The sequence below is a fragment of the Emydura macquarii genome, unplaced genomic scaffold (assembly GCF_026122565.2).
Source record: "Emydura macquarii macquarii isolate MOO-44397 ecotype Brisbane River unplaced genomic scaffold, CSIRO-AGI_Emac_v2 contig_369, whole genome shotgun sequence".
NCBI classification, from domain to species: Eukaryota; Metazoa; Chordata; order Testudines; family Chelidae; genus Emydura; species Emydura macquarii.
In genome coordinates this window covers 5,302,967-5,319,142 of record NW_027130506.1, presented here as the reverse complement: position 1 = coordinate 5,319,142, position 16,176 = coordinate 5,302,967, and the positions used below count along the sequence as shown (strand labels likewise).

General features: G+C 42.6%; 1 protein-coding gene across 4 annotated transcripts in view; it reads left to right on the top strand.

Moving 5' to 3' along the window:
* Window positions 1-16,176, top strand: part of ATAD2 (ATPase family AAA domain containing 2) — a 116,545-nt gene that overhangs the window by 92,159 nt on the left and 8,210 nt on the right. For 3 of the 4 annotated variants that reach the window (XM_067531061.1, XM_067531077.1, XM_067531068.1), the window contains exons 24-26: window positions 62-214; window positions 1,347-1,766; window positions 15,620-15,753. In XM_067531061.1, the coding sequence (XP_067387162.1) occupies window positions 62-214; window positions 1,347-1,766; window positions 15,620-15,753 (707 nt within the window). The remainder of the gene's footprint in view (window positions 1-61; window positions 215-1,346; window positions 1,767-15,619; window positions 15,754-16,176) is intronic. The other variant, XM_067531085.1, reaches the window with a different exon arrangement.

Sequence of the window (16,176 nt, the reverse complement as noted above, 5' to 3'; positions counted from 1 at the left end):
TCTAAATATCTGTATCAAGAAACACAGACAATATTTTACTATATAACTTTTTCATTTCAAGGTTGCATCTCTTCAAAATATGCTCCGTCTTACTATTATGTGATGCCAAAGCAGAGCTCCATATCTGAATGTAAGAAACTGGATCTCGAGTGTAGTGAAAAACTGAAGATACCTGCTATGCCTCTGGATTCTAGCACACCTTCTCTTTCTAATGGCAAGTGGTCTCTTAATAAGACTTTGGACATGCTTGATCAAGTTACAAATACTTAAAACAAATTTTTCCATTTTAACAGTTCCTGAAGGCTTCTTTAATCTTTCCTTCAGTTGGAGACAGTCTTAATCCTTCTGTTCCCTGCCGTGACCCTTCCCTCCTCTCCTCCCCCCATCTGAGCCATATCCCTTGTAATGCAAGTCCCCACTTCTTACTGTAACTCCAAACAAGAATGATTAAAACACCTGCAACTTAAGCAAATTAATGTGGCAGCATAAGTAGTAGATGTCTGAAGGGAAAACAGTTTTATGTTCACCTTTTCCCTACTCTGTGAAAAGGACTTGAAGCATAAATGAGTTTAGTTTCCTGTTCAGCTCAGGTGTAAAACAGATTCAATGATATATTGTGAAATCCTGGGCCCACGGAAGTCCAGTAGGAGTTTTGCCATTGATTTTACTGGAACCAGTATTTTGTCCATAGTCTTTGGTATTGTACTTAATTAAGACAAAGGGTCCTTCTGTTGTGGAAGGGATATAAACAAACTCCATTCCATGCGATTTAGATAGATCTGGGTACAGTTCGTATACAGTCTGGAAAGTGTCCATCAGGACTCCTAAACCTTGTGCGACTGCAATCACTTTTTCTTCTTCAAATCAGTCCATAAAACTACTTACTCTGTGAGATTTTTCTGATTGTGGTTGTCTTGTTAATGGTCTGTCTACATCTGCACTTACCTGAATATGTGTCCCAATATTTTATCTTGACAGTGAGCCTGTAAACTGTTTGTACCAGAGAATGTGTCTTATTCAGTGTTTTGTAAAGTGCTTTTTTTGTTTGTCGCTACATATAATTTAATAACGTAAGAATTCTTCCCACATAAAAATGTTAAGTTGATAACATTTTGTGACCCTATTGTATAATTAGTTTTTAATGCTTTTAAATCTAATAGCAAACCTGTGACTTGTCGAGGCAGATCTAGCATTAAAATACTTAAATTTCTTTTTGTCATTTTCCTTGTCCATCAAGTAAGAAAGACTTTGGGATTAAGATATTAATTTTGAAAAATTATTTTGACAAATATTTTTGGGTTACTCCTGGATTTTTTTTTTTTTTTTTTTGTAATTTTCCTTTGTAGCTTTATCAAAGAGAAAACCTCGCAGAAAGAATAGGTGGTCCTTGGGCAGTATAACAAAGAGACGGAAGATTTCTCAGTTCAATAAAGAGAACAAAATTCCAGAGGAAGAGCATGATGAAGTTGAGAGTGATGGAAATCAGGATTCTAATGTGGATCAGACTGAAGTTGAGGTCACACATGATTCTTCAGTGGAAGAAGGGGAAACTGCTCTTCAGGAACGGCAGACAAATAGTTGTGAAAATAAATCTGAGGCAGAAGGTGGGAAAGAGAGAGACATCTGTGACAAGGCTAAGCATGGATCTGAAAAGGAAACCAATAAGACATCGATATTTTTAGAACTGAGAAGGGAAAGTGAAGGATGTCATGGAGAAATTCCCAATTCTCAAATAATGGAAAACTCTGAAGAGAGAGATTGTAATAGTAAGTGGACAATCACAGAATATAGAGATGAAAGACCTGATAGCTCAGTGATTCTCCTCTTCTTAATGAAATATTGTTTCTTATTGTACATTTTGTTAATCTTAAATTTCTTAACTTCATGCCATTATTTAATTTTATACCTCATTTTTATTATGCTAAATAATGCTTCCCATCCTTAATGTTAATATCCTTCAAATATTTTTTATAAATATTCCAACCAAGTTAATCTTTTGTCATCAATTAGCGAAGCTGTATTTAACTTTCAAGTCTTTCCTCTTAATCAGTCCTTCTAACTGCATCTAATCATCTGTTGCTCTTCACTCAATTCCAGTGTTTTCCTGATAACATGGTTCCCAGAATTAAATCAGATATTCCAGGTGGAGTTGTACCAGAGCCATGCATTGTACATAGGACTATTTAACGCTCTCTCATGTGATGTGATGCCACTCTGTTCTTTTCAAACTTGCCCTGGCCTTCCTTATGCTGCCATATCACCATGCACACTCGTGTCTAATTTGCCATCCACTCTTACCCTGCCTCTTCTGACATAGGCAACTTAGACACAAATCTAGAAAACTATTTGAGGTGCTTCTGTTGCTGCTGCTTAATTTTTTTACCGTCAGATTAGCATCATCAGTTGTATTTGTATGTATTTCTTCAAGTTGAAATCTCATTGTTTTCCTACCCATTTTATTAATTTCTCCTAGATTCCTTTATTTTGTTGGCCCTCAGAAGTGTTTGCATCTCTTCCCCAAATTAATATCTTTTATTTTATTAATAACCTGTTTGTCCTCCTTCCTAGATCCCTTTTGAGTATCCATTTAGAAACATTTCTCTCATCCAGGTAACTGGTCATTCATAATAGCCCTTTGTGTGTAGTCCTTCAGCTAAATTCCAATTTATGTAATATTGATCCTATCCAGGCCAGTGGTGGTATTGAGAGGGTTTTCAGAGATTCCAATTTAAATGCTCAAATAAAATCAACATACATTACTCCTTCCCTTATTTTTCTTATATATCCATCACCAACATTTTTATAAAATATGACAGGTTCAGCATTTAGTTCTCATCAGAAGTATCTTTTGGAAGTACAGTGTTCCAATTGATAGTTCCAACAGCACTAACGTTTAGAAAGAGTGAGAAAAAACTGTTTCCTTCTTTCTTATTTTTCCTTTCCTGCTCTCTTCTCCATACTCGTTGCTATATCCTTGATGTTTGACTGGTCAAAATCCAGAGTTTAAGTGTGAAGTGACTGAGCTTACAAGAATATGCAGTCTCTCATTTAAAAAAAACTACTGCATTAGCAGATTGAAGAGTAGCAAATGTCTGTGTTGAAGAGGCACTGGGTGATCTGGGGAATTCAGATCAGTAAGCCTTAGATCTGTAGGTGGTATAATTGTTGAAAAAATAATTTGAAAAAAATCAAATCAAATCTGGACGATCATAATAAAATAAGATTAGCCAACATTATTTCTGCAAAGAATTGTCTCACTAACATATAAGAATTCTTTGAAAGTATCAATAAAGTAGTGAATAAAGGGGAACCAGTTGACAAAGTTTATTTAGATTTTCAAAGGTTTTTGACAAGGTCCCTAACAAAAGCCTATTGAAGAAACTAAGTAGTGAGAGGGTGGGAGGCAAAGTATGGTTTGGTCATAGATCAAAAACTGCCTAAGAGACAAGAAACAAAGAATAGGAATAAAGGGTTAATTTTCAGCAAGGTGAAAAGTTAATTACAGGATGCATCATGGAAGGAACAATCAATTGTACCCATACAAGATGGGAAATGAGTCCCTAGGAAGGAGTACCGTAGAAAGGGATCTGGGGGGTCATAGTGCATCACAAGCTAAATATGAGTCAACAGTGTAACACTGCTGCAAAAAAAGCACACATTCTGCAATGTATTAGCAAGAGTGTTGTAAGCAAGACATGAGAAATAATTATTCTGCTCTACTCCATGCTGATTAGGCCTCAATTGGAGTATTGTTCCAGTTCTGGGTGCCACATTTCAGGAAAGATGTGGACAAATGGGAGAAAGTCCTGAGAAGAGCAACAAAAATGATTAAAGGTCTAGAAAACATGATGTATAAGGGAAGATTGGAAAAAATTGGGTTTCTTTAGTCTGCAGAAGAGAAGATTGGGGGAGCATGGGGGACATAACAGTTTTCAAGTACATAAAAGGTTGTTAAAAGAAGGCGGGAGAAAAATTGTTCTCCTTAACCTCTGAGACTAGGACAAGAAGCCATGGGCTTAAATTGCAGCCAGGGTGATTTAGGACTTTAGGGAAAACTTCCTAACTGTCTGAGTGGTTAAGCACTGGAATAAATTACCTAGGGAGGTTGTGGAATATCCACCACTGGAAATTTTTAAGAGTAAATTAGACAAACACCTGTCATTGATGGTCTAGATCAGTGATTCTCAACCAGGGCACGTGCACCCCTGGAGGTACACAGAGGTCTTCCAGGGAGTGCATCAGCTCATAGACTCTAAGGTCAGAAGGAACCAATATGATCATCTAGTCTGACCTCCTGCACAATGCAGGTCCCAGAACCTCATCCACCCACTTCTGTAGTAAACCTCTAATCTATGACCGAATTATTAAAGTCCTCAAATCATGGTTTAAAGACTTTAAGGTACAGAGAATCCACCAGCAAGTGAGCCGTGCCACATGCCACAGAGGAAGGTGAAAAACCCCTACAGCCTTTGTCAATCTGCCCTGGAGGAAAATTCCTTCCCGACCCCCAATATGGTGATCAGTTAAACCCTGAGTATGTGGGCAAGACTGACCAGCCAGACACCCAAGAAAAAACTCTCTGTAATAACTCAGAACCCACCCCATCTAACATCCTTCCACAGGCCATTGGCATATCTACCACCAGTAATCACAGATCAGTCAATTGCCAAACTAAGCTGTCCCATCATACCATCCCCCTCCATAAATTTATCAAGCTCAATTTTGGAGCCAGCTAGGTTTTTTGCCCCCACTACTCCACTTGGAAGGCTATTCCAGAACTTCACTCCTCTGATGGTTAGAAACCTGTGTCTAATTTCAAGTCTAAACTTCCTGACAGCCAGTTTATATCCATTAATTCTTGTGTCCACATTGGCGCTGAACTTAAATAATTCATCTCCCTCTCTGGTATTTATCCCTCTGATGTATTTATAGAGAGCAATCATATCTCCCCTCAACCTTCTTTTGGTTGGGCTAAACAAGCCAAGCTCTTTGAGTCTCCTCTCACAAGGCAGGTTTTCCATTCCACGGATCATCCTAGTAGCCCTTCTCTGTACCTGTTCCAGTTTGAATTAATCTTTCTTAAACGTGGGGGACCAGAACTGCACACACTATTCCAGATTAGGTCTCACCAGCACCTTGTATAACGGTATTTACACCTCCCTATCTCTACTAGAAATACCTCGTATGATGCATCCTAGGACCACATTAGCTTTTTTCACAGCCACCTCACATTGGTGGCTCATAGTCATCCTGTGATCAACCAATATGCCCAGATCCTCCTCCTCTGTCACTTCCAACTGATGCGTCCCCAGCTTATAGCAGAAGTTCTTGTTGTTAGTCCCTAAATGCATGAACTTGCACTTTCCACTATTAAATTTCATCCTATTTCTATTGCTCCAGTTTACAAGGTCATCCAGATATTCCTGTATGATATCCTGATCCTTCTCTGTATTGGCAGTACCTCCCAACTTTGTGTTATCTGCAAACTTTTAACACATTCTCACTATTTGTGCCAAGGTCAATAATAAAAAGGTTAAATAAGATTGGTCCCAAAACCAATCCCTGAAGAACTCCACTAGTAATCTTTCTCCAGCCTGACAGCTCACTTGTCAGTATGACCCGTTGTAGTCTCCCCTTTAACCAGTTCTCTATCCACCTTTCAATTTTCATATTAATCCCCATCTTTTCTAATTATTTAACTAATAATTCCCCATGTGGAACTGTATCAAATGCCTTACTGAAATCTAGGTAAATTAGATCCACTGCATTCCCTTTGTCTAAAAAATCTGTTATCGTCTCAAAAAAGGAGATCATGTTAGTCTAGCACGATCTACCTTTTGTAAAGCCATGTTGTATTTTATCCCAATTGCCGTTAACCTCAATGTCCTTAATTACTTTCTCTTTCAAATTTTTTTCCAAGACCTTGCATGCTACTGAGGTCAAACTAATAGGCCTGTAGTTACCCAGATCACTTTTTTCCCTTTCTTAAAAATAGGAACTATGTTAGCAATTCTCCAGTCATACGGTACTGCCTCTGAGTTTACAGATTCATTAAATATCTTTGCTAATGATCTTGCAATTTCATGTGCTAGTTCCTTTAATATTCTTGGATGGAGATTATCCAGCTTCTCCCCCTTCCTCCCTCCCCCCAGTTTAGTTCCATTAAGCTGTTCGAGTTTGGCTTCTTCCTCAGATGTGGTAATTTCTACCTCCATATCCTCATTCCCATTAGCCACCCTACCACTATCCCCAAGCTCATGGTTTGCCATTTTTAATGAGGCTGAGTATTTGTTTAGATATTTGGCCATGCCTAGATTATCTTTAACCTCCACCCCATCCTCAGTGCTTCACGGTCCCACTTCTTCTTTCTTGGTTTTCTCCCTATTTATATGGCTATAAAACTTTTTACTAATGGTTTTAATGGACCTTTGCAAGGTCCAACTCTACTTGGCTTTTGGCATGTCTCACTTTATCCCTACATGTTCTGACCTCCAAGAGGTAGCTTTCGTTGCTGATCCCTCCCATCTTCCACTCCTTGTAGGCTTTCTGTTTTCTCTTAGTCACCTGTCTGAGATGCTTACTTATCCAGCTTGGTCTACAACTCTGGCCTATGAATTTTTTCCCATTCCTTGGGATGCAGGTTTCAGATACTTTCTGCAACTTTTACTTGAAGTAATTCCAAGCCTCCTCCACCTTTAGATCCATGAGTTCTTCAGTCCACTTCCCCAATTAATTCCCTTAATTTTTTTAAGTTAGCCCTTTTGAAATCAAAGACCCTAGTCAAAGATCTATTTTTGTTTATCTTTCCATTTAGTTTGAACTGAATTAGCTCATGGTCACTCAAACCAAGGTTGTCCCCTACAACCAGTTCTTCTAGGAGGTCCTCACTACTCAGCAATACCAAATCTAAAATGGCATCCCCTCTTGTTGGTTCAGTAGCTATTTGGTAAAAGAATCTGTCAGCTCTCACATCCAGGGAAATCTGGACCGTATTATTACTACTAGCTCTTGTCTTCCAGTCTGTATCTGGGAAGTTAGTCTCCTATAATCACACAGTTCCCAGTAGTATTTACTTCATTAAAAGCCTTAAAGAGGTCTCTATCCATGTCCAAATCAGATCCCGGTGGTCTGTAGCACACCCCAAGCACTATCCCAGGAGAAACTCTAGTAGTTTTCTTCCCCAATGTGATTTTTACCTAAACAGACTGTCTTATCAATTCCATCCCTTCTGATTTCTTTACAGTCTACCTCATCATTGATATACAATGCTACTCCACCACCTTTGCCTTTGTCTGTCTTTCCTAAACAGCACATACCCTTCAATACTTGTACACCAGTTGCAACTACTATTCCACCATGTTTTTATTATTCCGATAATATCTGGTTTCACTTCCTCTATCGGTAGTTCTAATTCCTCCATTTTGTTATCCAGGCTCCTCGCATTGGTATACAAACATCTTAATTTTTGCTGTTTGGCTTCGCTCACGTTCCTTACCTGATTTGGCACAGTCATTCTACTGCCAATATCGCCTATTAGACTGGTATCTACAATACTCTTCCTCGTATGTCCATTCTGCTCCCCACTGCTGTGTCCTTTCTTACTTCATTTTCCTCCTTCTCAGTGCTAAAAGCAGGCATGGAGATTACCTGGGAATCTCCCAACCATCTCCCCCACTCCCTAGTTTAAAGCTCTCTTAATCTGTTGTGCCAGCCTCCATCCTAGAAGTGCATTTTCCCTCCCTACACAGGTGAAGTCCATTCCAAGAGAACAGTCCTCTGTCCATGAATGGGATGTATGGTCACTGGAAGGCAAAGTCCTCCTTATAGCACCACTGCCTGAGCCATCTGTTGATCATCATAATCTTGTCACGCCTTTGTTGTCCTCCTCTAGGAACAGGCAGAATCCCACTGAAGATCACCTGAGTCTTGATTTCCTTAAGAGTCTTCCCCAGCCTGGCATAGTCTCCTTTTATATGTTCCAGTGAGAATCTAGCTATATCATTTTACCCACATGAAGAACAATCAGTGAATTCTTTCCCACTCCCATTAGGATCCTCATCAGCCTCAGGTCTACATCCCTTATCTTAGCACCCGGCAGACAGCACACCCTTCTGTTCTCCGGATCAGCTCTGGTTACAGGCCTGTCTGTTCTTCTCAGGAGGGAGTCCCCAATCACATAGACTTCCCTTTTCCTGGTGATGGTGCAGTTCTACAACCTATCCCTTGTTCTTTCCGTCTGCAAGTCATCTCGTCTACTATTCTCCTTTGCAATCCTCTGCTACCATTCCTTCTAGGAATGTATCCTCCTGGGGCTCTTATTTGATGGTATCTCCATTGGCTCATCCACTCTTTGTATAGGACTAGTTGCTCTTCTCTTCTTCCTTGCCCTCGCACCTTCAGTAACCACTTTCTGTGCCCTTTCTTCATTTTCCTACACTACAAACCTGTTTCTGAGCTCTATTTCTCCTTGACTAGCCCGTCTCTTCCTCTGAGGGTTCTTGCAGTCACATGCTTCCACTGGCCACTTTCCTCACCCAGCATTCTCCCCTCAGAGTTCATTAATCCTGCTTCCATCTGCAGATCTGGGTTTATCCCTTCAGCCACCTCATTTCTTTGCTCCATCATCTGCTCAAACCCCCTTCTAAACTCAACCAGAGTTTCCACCTACATCTCCAGCCCTCAGTTCTTATCTTCCATCAGCTCTATGAGGCAGCACTTCATACAAACGAAGCTCTTTTGAGGTGTCGCCTCCAGGATCATGTACATCCCACAGCTTCCACATCCAGTCATCTTCATTGTATCTTCCACTGCTTGAGTGACTACCACTACTACTTCTGTATTTGTTGATAGCCTTTCCCCCTACTTCCTGTCAGTGAGAGATTCGCAACTCCACAAAACTCACTCACTGCCCGTAAGGCCCCCTCAAACTTTCCTGTTTTCAGCTCTGTTTGCTGGCTCCTGTGCCGCTGCTCATCTAGATATTTGCTTAGTTTTATAACAAGCTACATAAAAAATACTAGCAAAGTCAGTACAAACTAAAATTTCATACCGAAAATGACTTATTTATACTGCTCTATATACTAGACACTGAAATGTAAGTAGAATATTTATATTTCAATTGCTTTATTTTATAATATGGTAAAATTGAGAAAGTAAGCAATTTTTCAGTAGTAGTGTGCTGTGACTTTTGTATTTTTGTCTGATTTCTTTTGTAAGCAAGTAGTTTTCTTCTTCGAGTGCTTGCTCATGTCTATTCCACGTTAGGTGTGTGTGCGTGCCACATGCATTAGTGCCTGAGAATATTTTCCCCTCAGTGGTATCCCTAGGGCCAGCTCTAGCGTCCTCTGCAGTGGCACATGTATGTGGCAGTATATAGGGTGTCTCTAGTCCTCCTCCCTCTTAGTTCCCGCTTACCATCTGTGATGGTGCTGGAATGTCCTTCCCTTGGCAAGCAACTCCCCAGTGGTTTTTTCCTACCTTTGCATTGTATGTAGTTTTATTGTTGAATTGATGTTAATTAACATTTTAGTGGCTTTTAGTAATTTTAAGGCCTGTCTATCCCCAGTTTCTGGGAGAGCCAGGGGGTCGGGGCTTGCCCTGCTGGCTTCAAGCCTTGTGCAGCTTGCAAGAAACAGATGCCCGTGAGTGACCCTCACCAGAGCTGTCTCAAGTGTTTGGGCAAAGTGCACATAAAAGACAAGTGTAGGATCTGTAGGAATTTCAGGCCCCGCATGACTAAGGACCGAGATATCAGATTGTGGGTGTTCCTAATGGAATCAGCACTTTGATCAATGTCTTACCTCGGTCAATCAGACTTTGCACTGAGTACAGCGGTGTCAACGAGAAGTACTCCCCCGGCACCTGTGTTAGCACTGGGCTCATCCCAGCACTGGAAGACCCACGCTAATAGGGAACATTCTCCACCTCAGCAGAGCAAGTCAGCAGCGGGTGATGAGTTGAGACACTAGGCAGCCATGGACCTGCTGTCTCTCCCGATGCCACTCACCCCTCAAGACAATAGACCTGGGCGTCAGGAAAGTACACTGGGCCAGTCGGCCAGAGGCAGTTCAAGGGGCAAGCTCTTGATGGGGCTCAGCTTAAGTCGCTAGTGCTGCTTCACTGCTTGCTATCACTGCGGCACCCGCTGACGTCTCTACACCAGTTGCCAACGGCACCACGATCCCCAAGGCACAGTAGCTGTCACAGGTGTAGGGGCTGGGCCACTTTCCAGTCCTACGGCACCAATCAGTGGAGCATCAGCACGGGGCATTGAGATCCCAGTACCGATCCCTGAACTCAAGATCACGCTCGAGGAATCATGGGTATAGGTCCCTAGAGTATCGGCCCTCCGGAGATTCTTGGCCTTGATCGTCTGAACCTCGATACCGCTCCCCAGCACCAGAGCATCACGCCCAGCGCCGTAAGGAGCTAGAGGTGAGAACAGCACCGCCATCATCGTCTGCCTCGGAATCGAAGAAGGCGGCCCTTCCCACAGAGGTCTTAGTTGTTGATCTATAGCCACAGGCTTCCCTCCCTCCATTCCACCCAGTCCCTGGCCGTCTACAGCTTGGCAATTTTGGAACCCATGTTCCAAACCCGTGGCCCCTGCATCTCATCACCAGTTAATCTCAGGGACTTCAGAATGTTGCTCCATCACAATATTGTGCCCTCCCCTGAAATCTGATGATGAGCTGAGTCAGGCTGAAGGGACGCCAAGATCCCTCTAAGGGGAAGAGGATACAGGTCACAGAGGAACATCCGCATAGCCCTCTGCTGCCAGCATCCTCCTTATCATAACCAGATGAAGCAATGACAGGGACCCATAACACAGTGCCACAGGATGATTTCAGAACCCACCAGGAGCTCCTTAAATGGGTGGCAGCCAACCTGGGCCTGGAGGTGGAGGAAATGAAGGACCCAGCCGATTCATTATTTGACATCCTGGTAGTGGCAGCCCCCTTTAAGGTGGCGGTCCCGGTTCATGAAAGGGTCATAAAGCTAGTAAAGGCCCTGTGGCAAAACCTGTCCTCTCTGCCCCCAACTTCCAAACAGGTGGAGAAAAAGTATTATGTCCTGGCAAAGGGGTTTGAATACTTATACTCCCACCCTTCTCCAGCATTGTTGGTAGTATCAGCAGCCAACGACAAGCCTGGGCAGGTGAGCTCAACCCCAAAGAATAAAGAGGCAAATAAGGTGGACTTCTTTGGATGTGAGGTTTATTCAACGCCTTGCCTACAACTTTGCATTTCAAACCAACAGGCTTATTAGTAAATGAACAGAAGACCACATTAATGCCTGTACAGAGAATAGAGTTCATCAGAGCTCTCCTTGATTCCACAAGAGCCAGAGCATTTTTGCCTATAATCAGATTCCAGGCCTTATTGGACCTGATACACCAGGTCGTGACCCACCTCCTCACCACGGCTCAGGTGTGTCTCAGACTGTTGGGCCATATGTCCGCGTGCACTTATGTGGTGCAGCATGCTTGACTCCACCTCAGGCCCCTCCAAACCTGGATGGCATCAGTCTCTTCCCATCAAGATACAACATAGACATGGTCCTCTCAGTTCCACTCTGGATACTTATCTCGCTGTCCTGGTGGATGATCCCAGCGAGCATGACAGATCCCTTTGCTGCACCGTGCTTTTCACTTACCTTGGTATCGGACGCCTCGGACCTGGACTGGGGAGCCCCACCTTGGTTGTCAGGACGCAGGGCCTCTGGTCTGTGGAGGATCTGTGACTGCATATAAATGTCAGACAGCTCAGAGCAATCCGCCTTGCCTGCGCAGTGTTCCTTCCGCAGATGGCAGGGGAGGGTACGCATGCTGATGGACAACATGGCAGCAATGTACTATGTCAACAACCAAGGGGGTGCTTGATTTTCAGCTCTGTGCCAGGAGGTACTCAGCCTCTGGGACTTCTGCATGGGGCATGCAATCACCCTGGAAGCCGCTCACCTACTGGGAGTTAAGAACTCACTGGTGGATCTCTTCAGCAGGTCCTTCTTCTCCTACCACGAGTGGTCCCTGCACCCAGAGGTGGCAAGAGCTATCTTCTAGAAGTGGAGAACTCCCTATGTGAACCTGTTCATGACCAGTCAGAACAGGAAGTGCCAGCAGTTCTGCTCCCTGAGGGTGCACAACAGCGACTCTATCTGACGCTTTCCTCCTGCAATGGTCAGGGGACCTCTTGCACACGTTTCCTCTATTTCCTTTTATCCATCAGGTCCTCATAAAGATCAAGAGAGACAAAGCATGGGTTATAATGATAGTGCTAGTGTGCCCAAGTCAGCACTGGTTTGGCATGCCCCTGAGCCTAGCAGTGACCTCCCATTGGACACTCCTGGCCCGTCTACACTTGATCTCTCAGGACCACGGTCGGTTGCTCCACCCAAATTTAAACTCCCTGCACCTGATGGTGTGGATGCTGCATGGTTGAACCAGGAAAAATGATCTTGTTCGACTGAGGTCCAGAGTCCTGCTGGAGAGCAGGAAAACTTCTAGGGCTATTTACCTGGCAAAATGGAGACATTTCTCCAGCTGGGTGCAGGAACACGAGCTCTCCCTGTCTTGAGCACCGCTATCATCTATCCTAGATTACTTACTGTCTAAAGCAGCAAGTCCTGGCTCTGTCATCTCTCAACGTACATTTAGCAGTGATCTCAGAGTTCCACGAGCAGGTCCAAGGCAGCTTGGTCTTCTCTCATGAAATTCCTGAAGGGCCTAGAAAAGCTCTTCCTGCACGTCAGAGACCCAGTCCCCCCATGGGACCTTAACTTAGTTCTCTCCAAGCTTACAGGGCAGCCATTCGAGCCTATGGCCTCCTACTCCCTCCTCCACTTGTCCTGGAATTTTACAAAGATAAGGTCCAGTTGAGACCCCATCCGGCGTTCCTGCCGAAGGTTGTATTTCAGTTCCACGTCAATCAAGACATTTTCCTACCAGTGTTCTTTCCCAAGCCTCATGGCTCTCCAGAGAGGCAACCCCTTCACACCCTTGACATCAGACGGGCATTAGCCTTTTATTTAGAAAGCACTAAACCTTTCAGGAAGTCAGCTCAGCTCTTTGTGTCGGTGGTCAATCACATGAAAGGCCAGCCAGTGTCATCTCAAAGAATTTCCTCTTGGATCACCTCCTGCATACATGCTTGCTATGAGCAGGCTAATGTTACGCCCCCAGCCTCTCTGACAGCTCATTCGACAAGAACTCAAGCCTCCTCAGCGGCTTTCCTCGCCCAGGTGCCAATACAGGATATCTGTAAGGCTGCGACTTGGTCCTCTGTACATACCTTCACATCCCACTATGCGATGGTACAGCAGGCACAAGACGATGCAAGTTTTGCCAGAGCAGTTTTGCAAACAGCACATCCATGAACTCCTGGCCCACCTCCAGAGATACTGCTCGTTAGTCACCTAACATGGAATGGACATGAGCAAGCACTCGAAGAAGAAAAGATGGATATTAACCTTCTGTAACTGTTGTTCTTTGAGATGTGTTCCTCATCATGTCCATTCCACAACCAACCCTCTTCCTCGCTGTTGGAGTTCCGCAAGAAGGAACTGAGAGGGAGGAGGGCCAGCAGCCCCCTATATACCAGTGCCTATATGTGCCACTGCAGAGGGCGCTAGAGCCAGCCTTACGGATACCACTGAGGGAAAAAAATTCTCTGGCACTGGTGCATGTGACGTGCACACATACCTAATGTGGAATGGACATGAGCAACACATCTCGAAGAACAACAGTCGCAGAAGGTTAGTAACCGTCTTTTAACTGAGGTGAAACATGGGGATATGCAAGATAAATGAGACTCCTGGAAGAGGTACAATAGTCTGGAAAGGTTGAGAGCCAGTGGTCTTAGATAATCCTACCATACATGCAGGGGACTAGACTAGATGACCTCACAAGGTCTCTTCCAGCCCTGTGATTCTATGTTTCCATACTAGGTCCTGTATTGTTTAATATATTTATTAATGGTCTGGAATAAGTGAGCAGTGAGTTAGCAAGACTTGCACATAAGACAAGTTATTTATGTTAGTCAAGTTGAGAGTAGATTGTGAGGAACTTCAGAGGAACTTTATCAAGGTAAGAGAGCAGGAAACAGGATGTCAAATGAAATTCTTCATTGTTGATAAATTCAAATTATGCACATTGGAGAGAGAACTTTTAAATACTCATACACCTTACAATTTTCTAAATTAATTGCCTCAACTTGGGAAAGGACGTGGGTGTCATTGTGGACAGCTCAGTGAAGATCTCTGCTCAGTATGTAACTGCGGTCAGAAAAGCAAACAAAATATTAGGAATGGGGTGGGGAATAACATGGAAAATATTATAATTCCATTACATAAATCAGCAGTACAGCTTTCTCTAGACGAGTGTTTCTCAACGACCAGTCTGTGGACCAGCGTTGGTCCCTGAAATCTCCCTGACAGTTTAGGAAGGCAGCAAGCTGTTCCCTGGTATCAAAAAGGTTGAGAAACTGCTCTAGAATACTGTGTGCAGTGGTGGTCACTCCATCTAAAAAAAACTTATAGAATCAGGGGTTCTGAAAAAGGCAATTCAAATGATTAAGGGCATGGAAAAACTCTTATACGAAGAGAAATTGAAGAGACTCGGATTGTTTACCTTAAAAGAAGACTAATAAGTGGACATGATAAAAGTATATAAAATAATGAATGGCATAGAGAATCAGAGATCTGGAGCTTCTGTTTTCATCTTTTGACACAAAAGCAAGGAGATGTTCAGTAAAATCAAAAGATGGTAAATTCAGAAAAATATAAAGAAATACTTTTTCAAACAAGATGCATTTAAACTGTAGAACTCATTGTCACAGGATGTTGTTGAGGCCAAAAACTTAGAGTTAAAAAAATGTTGGACACTCTTACGGATAATAGATATATCCATTGTTGTTATAATTAATGTTAATACTTCTTGGAAGAGATATTAAGCCTCATGTTCCAGTATTTAAATTGGTTTTTAACTTATAGGCATTAATTGGGTGGGGCATTAATTATCCTACATCTGCCTCATGTAAGATTTTTTTGCACTTTCCTCTGAAGTATCCAGTGTTGGATACTGGAGTAGATGGACTGTAGATCTGATCCAGTATGGCAATTTCTACATGCCTATAAAATGTGTTACCTGATTATGATTTTCTTCCTAGTTTTTCCTATTTGAGAAACAATGCATTTGAATGATTTTTACATAGGCTGGTTTGAAGTCCATGTATATAATAAAGATTGTAAGACGTTACAGTTAAGAATTTATGCTTAATCAACTAATAAGATTTTAGCATTCATTACAGCTTTAGATGTCTTCAACTAAAGAGGGTTTTTTGGGGTATGGCATGGTGAAGTCTGAGCTGCCTCTTGAGTGTGCTAGAAAAGAAGTACAAACCAAAATATCTCAAACTGAGGAAATGCCAATAACAGGAAATCACTGGGCAATGCAATTTCCATTTTGAAGCCTTGCCTGTGGCATTCTAGAGAGGGGTGATACCCTAGTCTAGTTCAAGAGAACAGTTGGATCTTTGGTGCATGAATTAATCCAGATAGTTTACTTTTATCCAGACACTTTGACAGAAATCCTGGTTTTAAAGTTCAATTTTTTTTATCCTAGATGTGTGTGTACTTCCCATGACCCATGGTAGATATTCTCAGGTAGAACAGCAGCAGCTCATCAGTGTTGAGAAAGCTATAGAGATCCTCAATGAGCCAGCTTCCCCACTTATTGTGGACTACAAAGATCTTCAGGTATGTACACTTTCTATTTTCTGAACACTGAAGTAGGGTTAAATAAGCTAATAACTTGCTATAACTGGCATTGGTTAATTGAGAGAGAGACAGGTTATGCGATAGTCATAACTTTTACTACTTCTTCGAGTGATAGTCCCTATACGTATTCCAAATATGGATGCACGTGTGTCACGTGCTGGAGCCAGAAGTTTTTCAACAGCAGTGTCCATTGACCCACATGGCCACCTTATGTCGCCACATGTTCCATGCAAGGTTTTAAGAGGTCGTGCCGAGTGATGCACCCCTAGTTCCCTTTAAGGGCATGGCTAGAGCTGGAATCCTCTTTTCGTGCTCATAGGTCCTATGAGAACGACAGTCTATGGTAGATAGTTCTGTTTTCTTTTTTTCTTCTTACTTCTGTAAAGTTCGTCTCTATAGTAG